The following is a 9826-nucleotide window of genomic DNA, read 5'->3' on the forward strand; positions in this document are numbered from 1 at the left end:
AGGTTATTTAAATTGGTACTGATTACATGCAGTCTGTTCATTGCTAGGTGTTCCTGACTCCTTGCGACCGTTGTGTTGGCGTCTACTTCTCGGTTATCTACCTGTGGAGCGACAACAGTGGCCCGCGTATCTTCGAAAGCAACGTGAAATTTATAGCAGCCTTGTTGAAGATGTGATCGTTCATCCTGGCCAGTCGTCTATAGCGCCAGACCATGAAACTACCGCAGATCATGTATGTCTTTTTTCTATTCAACTTCGTACTGATAGTGCTATAAATCATACGTATTTTAAAATTAAATGAGACGTGAAGTTCATGTTAATATTGTCAGGGATTAAAATCATATAACTTGTCCAACTAGTATCCATGATTATCTACTGAAGTGTCCGTGATTAACTACTCACTAAGCTGAAGAGTCTGGTGATGGAGTGTTTTATTTGGGTTGATTTTAGCCACTAAATCTCAATCCAGACAGTCGATGGAATAATTATTTCAAGGACAATGAAGTATTGGCTCAAATAGATAAGGATGTTCGGCGACTTTGCCCAGAAATCGATTTTTTCCAAAGAATTACTTCTTACCCACATAGGTATGCTTTCCAAAAAAAAAGCGGTTCGAAATTTTTTTTGCATTAGTATATTGATTCAAGTGGATGCAGTTTCTAGCGCTATGTAATTTTTTTATAAACAGTTTCAATTGTGTACTTTTTCATACTTGCGTATTTGTTATGAAATTTTCCTAAAGAATTGAAAAGGAAGATAATCGGTATTTAGTTTATGTCCTCCTTTCTAGTTTTATTATCATAACATCATTTATCCCCCATTATTGGCATAGTTGCGTTCCAGACACGACGATATAAGAATCTTGGATAGGGAAATCATGGTTTCATCACCAAAACATTAGATTTAACCTGTTGGCTGATTTGGTTGCCAGTTGCTTCTGTCGTCATTAACTGTAAAACTTGTATTTTCAGGTCAGCAGCAAAAATCAATTTGTCACGTCGTATTCGACAAGAGAACCTTTATTCTGAAGTTTTACCAAGCAGTCACTTTAATGCAGGGAATGTCAGTTTTTTTCTTCCTTTTCACTATATCAGCACTTTGTCATATTCCACAGTTACTTTTTCACCACCTTTTCAACCTTCTTTAGTTCTCTTTTTTTTTCCAGTTTATTGCCTTACCAGCTAAAACAGCTAGCAAAGAATATTCCAATGTCGTTGACGAAAATGTTGAATACCATTGGCAGGTGGTTGAAAGAGTGTTATTCATGTATAGTAAACTTAATCCAGGAGTGAAATATGTGCAGGTTATTTCGAAATTATTTTATCATATATATTTAAAATATACTATTGCTTGACGGAGACTTTTCATTTTTTTTTTATCAAGCAATTTGAGATTATTGTAACTGTTAAGGGAATGAATGAAATTATGGGTCCATTGTATTACGTATTTGCAAGTGATGCAGATGACGAATGGGCAGAAGAGGCTGAAGCGGATACATATTATTGTTTCCAATTGCTGATGAGCGAGATTAAGGACAATTTCATTAAAACTCTGGACAGTTCCAACTGTGGCATTGGTAAACTTTTATTTAATCAATCAGTATCATTTATTGAGTAGGATAATGGCACAACTTCGTGCTGAATATAGCTTTGGTTTACTGGCGGGAAAAAAATGGTTCATCTCTTAACTTTCACTCTTTAATCTACTCGCTCGCTAGGTTTGGAACCACTTGATTTCAACTAACCAACATTTGGCAGAATTATCTTAGATTTCTAAATACTTCCGTAACTGTTGCTGGGTTTAAAAAAAGGGAGAGATCTGAGTCTTGCTTTCTCATTTCGGTGTGGTTTTGTAGTTTAGTGTATGGCATAAAGAGAGTTCACTTTCTCTTTGAACCACTCAAGAAATTTGATTTTTGGCAGTACCAATGCAGGACTTAAATTCCCTTATCATTCTTTGTTTTGATGGATTGAAACTTTAGGTTATCCACGTTACAGAGTCACTTCTGGCTGAATTTAATGAAAGATTGAGGAGTTGCGATCCTGAACTGTATAATCATCTGGTCGATATGGGCATTAAGCCGGAATTCTATGCATTTCGCTGGCTTTCTTTACTTCTCTCACAAGAATTCTCTCTACCAGGTGAATGTTCCTTCCACTGCTACAAATTTCATTTTTTTTGTCCAGAAAATAATCTGAAATATTTAATTTACAGATGTTATTAATATATGGGATTCGTTATTTTCCTCACCTGATCGTTTACGATTTCTCCACTGGATATGCTTAGCGATGATGGAGAAAGTCCGTGACTTGCTGCTTGAAGGAGATTTTACAGCATGTTTGGAAATGCTACAGGTAGTCCGGTTTAATAGTTTATGTCATGTCATATTTATTATTGAGGGATGCAGTTGACTACTTAGGTTATCATTCCTAATCCTTAAGAAGAGTTGAAACATTTTGTTTTTTTTAAATTTCTAGCCAACTTGCAGCAATGTTAACTACCATTTATATGGGAAATGATGTACTTCTGGGTTTTGTTTTACATTTCCATCCGTAATTTATGTTCAACATCTTGTCATGTCCGCAGTAATGTATATTTACTCAGAACAGGAGCTGCTGCTTTAAATGGCGTGGTATTTTTTTTTTTTTTTTCACATTTAATGCCGCTTTGAGACCGTTGAATGAGTTTTTATCAGAATTGTCAATGCTCTTCACTAATGCTCTAAGAATACTGTCGAAGAAATATTAATTTGCTACCATTGTTTTTCAGAATTATCATGAAACTGACGTCGGAGAATTGATTGTGATTGCTCACAAAATGAACGAAGGGTGCTACTGTTTCAAAAACTCGTGTAGAGACAGCACAAAAAGTGCTTTTTCGAAATTGGAAATAAATCCTACTGTAAAACTTGCCAGTGCCTTCAGTAATGTTCTAAGGACATTGTCAAAGAAATAGTAATTTGCTACCACCGTTCTTTAACATCGCTATTTATTTCTTAGTGATAATGTTTTTGGAGGATTCAAATATTCCTAATCGAGAAGGAGAAACATTTCGAATGAACTAATAAACAAATAGTAATCTGCATAATCAGTACGAAATGCTGGTATATCTCTGCCGTGTGCCATATGTGTGTTCCTCATGAATATGGAATAAATCTTATGCAGTGGACTGGAGTTAATGCGCAGTTAATTATTAATGAGTAAACATTTAGCTGTGTGGTCATATAGGTTAAAAAATGATAAGGTAATATTAGACGCAAATAAAAATTAGAGCATATTCACTAAGGAATGTGTATTACTTGTATGACAAATGCAAGACTGGTATGTTTAAACACAAGTTGCGCATAAAAATTGCAGGGGAGACACGTAAATTTAGGATATATATGGGTCTTTATATTTGTTTATTTGTTTTTTTTATTTATATTTATATATTTATGTCGATAATTTTCAAAGTGTCGTGAATTTGTCGCAAAGCATTTATATTGTTTTGTTGCATTAACTTAATGACTATTCAAATATATCTCGTTTAATTATAAATTGCATGAGGTTGATCATGTTAATGTGTCACTTCTGTACCTTTCTTAGAAGTAAGGTATTTCGTTAGATTGTGCAGAAAGTGGTTTGCTTCAGTTTTAGATTAGAATGAGTAAAAAACGGTGTTTTTTGTTCGTTTTGTCAATTTTTGTAGAATTTCTTTTGTAGAAATATAACTTCGTTTTCACGTTGTCATAATGTTACTGCCTGGTGCTGTGTGCATCCACGCTCATCTGTTATTTGAAGTTCAAAATGTAATGATCGGTTCATGTCCCCATGCTCCTGTTGGTGAACTTTTTCAACATATTTCCAGGAGTTTTTAGTGTAATAACATCATTGTGTTAATTTTCTGACGACAGTGTGTTAGTTTATTATCAGTTGCTTGCAAGGAGAACATTGCCATAATCGGATATTTGTTAATTTGTAATGGTTTGTCGATTTTATAGCGCCATTTGATACTTGATATTTTTCCACCTTCGATTTTATACATTTATATTTTGTTAGAACAATTTGAAAATGTATGAAAATGTTGAATTCGTTGACATATACTTCAAGAAATTTTGTGGTTATGGCTCACGAAAATATTGTTTTAATTTCTTTTTAGTTTGAATATTCCATACATCTAAACAGTTTTGAGTATGGTCCGAAGGTTTAAACATAGTGATAAATGGAGTGATGTGGTAGTTGACACTTTGAGCATTCTTGTAATGCAGTTTAGGACCTGTTGTCACGGACGATGATGAGTGGTGGTTGTCTTGATTCAAGTATCGGCGTTGGAAGTGGATAGAGTCGGTCAGGTAAGACCGAGGTAGTAAAAGTTTTGCGCGGAAGATATTAAAGGTTTTGAGATTCTGGTTGAGTATTAATGTCTGGGTGTTTGCGTGTATTTGATACATTATGTGGGTATGAGCCATATTTTTACCATAACGGCAATGTTGAGGTGGTGAAATTGAGTTTGCAATACATCGTTTTTCGGCAAAGCATTCATCACTTTTCCTTAAAATTCTTTGTTTTAGTTTGGATTTGTAAACCTACTAGCAACAATTGTCAGCAAAATGAGTAATGAATTCAAACAGGGGAGTAGTAGTGCAACCCTAGCTGCGGTGAACGGTCAGAACAACCCAACGCAGGGTGTTGCGACGCCACAACAGAAAACCGTCGGACGTGTCCAGGGTTCTACACCATCCGGTGCGTCCGTTTTATTTTTTGGTGTTAACATCCTGTTAACATCCCGAAATAAATCTACTATTTCAGGTTCTATTTCAAATCCAGTAACTACCCAGAGCGTAGCACCTCAATTTGCTGTTGCCACACCGCACAATGTAACGCATAACGCTAATCCAGAGGTTTTTTGATTTTTTCTTGGTTTGAGAATACTTGATATCAATCTCTTTGCTTATACTAAGTAAGCAGGGAATCAGAAATCGCAGTTTTATCTTGAAATTATTGGTGTTGATAATGTTGTTTTTAGGTGCTATCCGTTTTCGAATGCCCAGTTTGCATGGATTACATGATGCCACCTTATCTGCAGTGCCAGAGTGGTCACCTTGTATGCGGTAATTGCCGTCCCAAACTAACATGCTGCCCTACCTGCAGGGGTCCAGTTCGTATGTTTCTTCATCATTTAAATGGAGATTTAGAAATTTTCTGTTTTAATGCTTTAAGCGCTTTCGTTTTTCTCCGGGGGAAGAGAGGAAGATGCACGAGATCATTTTTCAAATTTCAACTAGTATAATTGCACTAACTTTCTATGCATTTTATCGAATGTCATTTACAGCAAGTGTCCGAAATTTGGTATTGGAAAAGATTGCAAACACCGTTATGTTCCCCTGTAAATTTGCTGGTTCAGGCTGTCCGCTTACATTTTCACACGTTGAAAAAGTGGAGCACGAGGAGCTTTGTGAATTCCGGTAAGCATTCTGTATTTCTGTTCTGGTTGTAGTTCGTTTTATAAAGGAATGTAGGCCTCTTCTAAGAGGGAAATGTAGTATTTCCCTGCAAAACGTTCACTCTACCCTTATTTTTGTTAACGTTATACATCTCAATTTTTATGTTATCAAATATTGTTTTATATTCTTCACTGTGCATCTTTTTAGCCCATATTGTTGCCCTTGTCCCGGGGCATCATGCAAGTGGCAGGGAAGCCTCTCGGAAGTTATGGGACATCTTATGAAAGTCCACAAGTCTATTACTACTCTACAAGGTCAGTTCATTTCCGTTCGCTTCATGGAAGACGAAAACATTTTGGTGTCACTGTTGTTCACTCATAGCATATTTTTGTGTTTCTCTTTATTCGCGTTATGAGTAGCATAGTACTTCAGAAATTAAAGAAAGTGAAAATAAGTATGTTAATTATCCTTCCTACTTTTTCGTGAAGAATGACTATTATGGTTCTTTTCTGATAAACCATGATATTTCTTGCTCCCTAATCATGAGTTAATAAAAACTCAATGGTTTTCCTACACCGTATTTAATGACAACTGTGAAGAGAAAGCATTTTAATGAATCTAATTACAGGTGAAGATATCGTCTTTTTGGCTACTGACATCAACTTACCTGGTGCTGTAGACTGGGTAATGATGCAGTCTTGTTTTGGTTATCACTTTATGCTCGTGCTAGAAAAACAAGAGAAGTTCCAGGATGGCAATCAGATGTTCTATGCTGTTGTACAACTGATTGGCGCTAAAAAGGAATCTGAAAATTTCATGTATCGGTAGGTATTATATTGGACATGGAATGTCGGGAATAGAATTTTTTTTGATATACGGCTATTCTGAACTAATTCAGTTTGCGAAGGAATTTTAGACTTTATGGTTCGCTAGTTATAAGCCTTCTTTGGGCTATGTTCAGGACCTTTTTTAATACCTTGCAGATTTTAATGTGGATAACTAAAACTGTGGTTTGAATCCATTCAAATAGATGGCAATATGTGAAAGAAAAATTGAATTGGATTTCAGAACAAAAAAATCTTTCAGGTTCCGTATATGGAAGTCTAATTTTATTTTGTTTGCAGGCTTGAATTAGCGACACATCGGCGTCGTTTTAGCTGGGAGGCGTCCCCACGTAGCATACATGAGGGTGTGGCACATGCAATATCTCTCTCAGATTGTATGGCATTTGATAGCCAGACGGCCCAGTTGTTTGCCGAAAATGGTAATCTTGGTATCAATGTTACGATATCCATGGTTTGAACTTGTTCAAAGCTAAGCCGTTATTTGATGTCATGTTGATGGCGATAGTGATGGAAGGAAAGATTAGAACTTGGGGAGAGGAAGGTTCAGTACGACATATATTTATGAATTTATGGTTCCAGTTACTATTAATAGCAGCGACAGTATTTACAAATATTCTTAACAACAGTTTCAGTACAGCTTAGCGCATGTAAAACTATCTCCAGAAGCAAAACAGAATAAGGTTTTATTTCGTATTCTTACATGTTGCGCTTGTATATATGAGTTTAGTGAACTTACACTTAATTATCTTAATGATCTTTAAAGAAAAAAACTCTCATTCCATCATTTTGGTGTACATGAATTCTGAAAAAACAAATGAAGGTGAACACGTGATCTGAGATTTAGAGCCTTCAAAAAAAAACCATACTTTTACGCTTGGAGTCGGTTTTATGTGCGCTGGCTATGTAGTTTCTGATGTGAGAATCTCTGTTGTACGCATAAATGATAATTACCATGCATCCAATCTTTTAACTGCTTTCTGTTATCATGATATTTTCAGTGCACTTACCAAAACTGGGTAGAAATCATTTTCTCTTAACGATCAAAGACTCTGCCAAATTCCGACACTCTCATCACATAACCATTAATATTAAGTAGTGACAATGTATATAGTCATTGTTTATCTCGGTTCTCCAGAAATCTATCTGAATCTATCTCCTCTTCAAATGACAGTATGTCTGTATTAGACTAGTTACATCTTCCTTTTTTGCTGAGCTGTGCTACGTGGAATTTTTTGCTTCAGTGATCTAGTCTGGTTTGTAGGGGGTGAAAGTACCTATCCTTTACATTTCACAGCTCATCTTATTTCATTTACATTTGCTTATTAGTCGTTACCTTCCCATGCCCGTTTTATTAATGTGAAAGAAATCTGTCTTTGTCTTAAAAGAAATCTGTCTTTTTTCTTACTGTTTAGAAGGACACAAACCATATTCAAGACGAAATTTCTGACTCCAAAGTACAGGGGATAGCAATCAATTTTATTAGTTAATTCCTATTGAAAGATTGTTACTTGCATTTCTGGTTGATTTAGTATATTCCTGAAATTATCATCCCTGTTATTCCAAAATTGTCCTCTATCACCATTTTTCAATGCGTCCTTGTTGAAATTATTTTGTAATGCCTCCTTGGTCAGGATGGATGATGATGGAAGAGATCAAGGCAGTTGTCGAGCGCGAATGATGTATTTTTGTATATACGTAGTCTGCTTTTCTGTTTATACGTATTTGTATCCGACGATAATGGAATGCACCTCGCATTTATCGTGCACAAACGTTCCTGTTTAAATTAGATATTATTGGTGACTGTTCGTTAAATTAATAGCCATTTAATCTTCATTTTCACTAATTACTCGCAAGAGACAAGAATCTAAGCCGGAAAACCGGATTTTTGCTGGACATAAAATTTAAACGATGCGATATCTTCCAAACCAAATTCAATCCAGTCGCCAGGCTTCACAGCTGTTACGCCTGATGGTGTGCCCGTGAGGAGCATATCACCTGGTTCCATAGTGACATATTCCGTTAAAACTTCGATTAAAGTTGGTATGTCGAAAATCATGGCATCGGTTCGACAGCGTTGCTTTTCTACATCATTTATACGACAAAATAGCTCGACGTCGTGTGGATTGGCAATTTTGTTGATTTCGATGAAAGATCCTACTGGACATGAAGTATCAAATGATTTTGACAAGAACCAGGGTGCGCCTGCCTTCTTCGCTTCATCCTGGAAATTGAAAGTTGTATATCAGAACCGCATTCTACTAAAGTCAACTTTCCACACAAACCCATCAATTATTGGCATTTCAGTGACACGATAACTACGCTGCCCGAGGGTTCATTAAAAACCTGAACCTTCAGACAACACTGAAGGATTGTTTCGTCCAAACAAAAAAGTCTGATGACGAATGACCTGGAAGTCTCGAGCTGTCATATCCAAGGCTACCGTGTACCCACCAATATAATTAAATGCTTGCGAAGATGGGATATTTTTCGCTGTCTTGCTGAAAATCACACCAAGTTCCACTTCTTGATGTAATATCTTGCAACCAGGCGGTGGGGTGATAGGTTGTCCTTGTGATACATAACTGTTTGTTGATTTCAGGAAAAACAACGGTATTTTCGGTATCGTGTTTCCCAATTCCAGAGCATGCTCCTGTAAAATCCACTCATTGATTAAATCTTCCCAACCTTGTTGCATTTACAAAAACATATAGCGTGCATATATCCTTTTAAGATGACAAACCTTATAATTCCTACCGACACAAACAATCTTTTTCCCAAGATTGCGGAAATTTGACAACTGTGTCGCCATATTATAAGCAGATCTTGACCAGCTTAATTACAGGTTGTTCGAATTGAGGGAGCGAGCGAGTACTCGCTGGGAACTTATGAAAATGCGATGTCTAAATCGTTTCATAATTGATTCATTCCCACCATTAATTAAATTTATTCGTAATCACTGAGAAATATCATTGTCACATACCGTCAAGTAATGTTCAGTTGTATCATCTTAACAATGCCATCATAATATGATTGGGAAATATTTCCAACTACAGTAAATAACATTCTTAGCATCACATCCTTAAATCATTTGCCGATTTTATAGTACATGAGGCATAACAAATGGATGTGTATCAGAAGTATCGTATTTTCGAGTGACAAATGCAAACTTTTTCGGAGTACTAGCAACAACTAACTGGAAAAAGAGTTTATTTATTGTTGCTATTTTTGCGTACGATCTTACTACAAGAAGTTTATCAAAATCTGGTTATGAAATGGAGTGGTAACTGTTGAGTTAATAGCGATAAAATTATCGGTTACCAGAAGTTGAATAGCTGGTCAGCTTCCTATCTCCTACATATGACTGTTAGTGTTCATCGGATTTCTTTTATTTTGACTTATTCATCAGTTGAAATTGTTGTAAAACATTGAATTTTTCTCCTTAATGGCATAGTCTTGATAGCGTTGAATAAAATCCAATCAATATATATATATATATATATATATATATATATATATATATATATATATATATATATATATATATATATATATTATATAT

At 35.6% G+C, this 9826-nt stretch overlaps 3 protein-coding genes across 3 annotated transcripts in view; 2 read left to right on the plus strand and 1 right to left on the minus strand.

Moving 5' to 3' along the window:
• The window catches only part of LOAG_17628 (TBC domain-containing protein c), a 4870-nt gene extending 1704 nt beyond the window's left edge, over positions 1-3166 (plus strand). Inside the window, exons 5-11 of the mRNA XM_020450290.1 lie at positions 451-587; positions 972-1062; positions 1166-1303; positions 1411-1576; positions 1998-2141; positions 2215-2354; positions 2770-3166. Coding sequence (XP_020306047.1) covers positions 451-587; positions 972-1062; positions 1166-1303; positions 1411-1576; positions 1998-2141; positions 2215-2354; positions 2770-2955 — 1002 coding nt within the window. The 3' untranslated portion in view covers positions 2956-3166. The remainder of the gene's footprint in view (positions 1-450; positions 588-971; positions 1063-1165; positions 1304-1410; positions 1577-1997; positions 2142-2214; positions 2355-2769) is intronic.
• Positions 3167-4542: 1376 nt separating this feature from the next.
• On the plus strand, positions 4543-6936 carry LOAG_09726 (hypothetical protein). The gene is made up of 7 exons (XM_003145252.2): positions 4543-4721; positions 4788-4879; positions 5005-5140; positions 5311-5443; positions 5630-5736; positions 6051-6246; positions 6547-6936. Exons 1-7 carry the CDS (start codon positions 4589-4591, stop codon positions 6722-6724), a joined length of 975 nt encoding a protein of 324 aa, XP_003145300.1. The 5' UTR covers positions 4543-4588; the 3' UTR covers positions 6725-6936.
• Positions 6937-7559: 623 nt separating this feature from the next.
• On the minus strand, positions 7560-9175 carry LOAG_09728 (fumarylacetoacetate hydrolase domain containing 1). Its single transcript, XM_003145253.2, has 3 exons — positions 9008-9175; positions 8675-8917; positions 7560-8488 (listed from the first exon to the last, which is right to left on the minus strand). Exons 1-3 carry the CDS (start codon positions 9074-9076, stop codon positions 8132-8134), a joined length of 669 nt encoding a protein of 222 aa, XP_003145301.1. The 5' UTR covers positions 9077-9175; the 3' UTR covers positions 7560-8131.
• Between the last annotated feature and the right edge of the window lie 651 nt (positions 9176-9826).

Source organism: Loa loa (assembly GCF_000183805.2).
Source record: "Loa loa unplaced genomic scaffold supercont3.105, whole genome shotgun sequence".
Taxonomy (NCBI): domain Eukaryota; kingdom Metazoa; phylum Nematoda; class Chromadorea; order Rhabditida; family Onchocercidae; genus Loa; species Loa loa.

What these genes read in the sequence shown, in the direction of transcription:
- LOAG_09726 (XM_003145252.2), top strand. Translation starts at nt 4,589, where the DNA reads ATGAGTAATGAATTCAAACAGGGGAGTAGTAGTGCAACCCTAGCTGCG. An exon ending in TACCTGCAGGGGTCCAGTTC is followed by an intron (nt 5,141 to 5,310) that starts GTATGTTTCTTC and finishes TGTCATTTACAG; the next exon opens with CAAGTGTCCGAAATTTGGTA. An exon ending in TCTGAAAATTTCATGTATCG is followed by an intron (nt 6,247 to 6,546) that starts GTAGGTATTATA and finishes TTTTGTTTGCAG; the next exon opens with GCTTGAATTAGCGACACATC.
- LOAG_09728 (XM_003145253.2), bottom strand. Translation starts at nt 9,076, where the DNA reads ATGGCGACACAGTTGTCAAATTTCCGCAATCTTGGGAAAAAGATTGTT. An exon ending in GTGTCGGTAGGAATTATAAG is followed by an intron (nt 8,918 to 9,007) that starts GTTTGTCATCTT and finishes TGGATTTTACAG; the next exon opens with GAGCATGCTCTGGAATTGGG. An exon ending in TGACAGCTCGAGACTTCCAG is followed by an intron (nt 8,489 to 8,674) that starts GTCATTCGTCAT and finishes TTCAATTTCCAG; the next exon opens with GATGAAGCGAAGAAGGCAGG.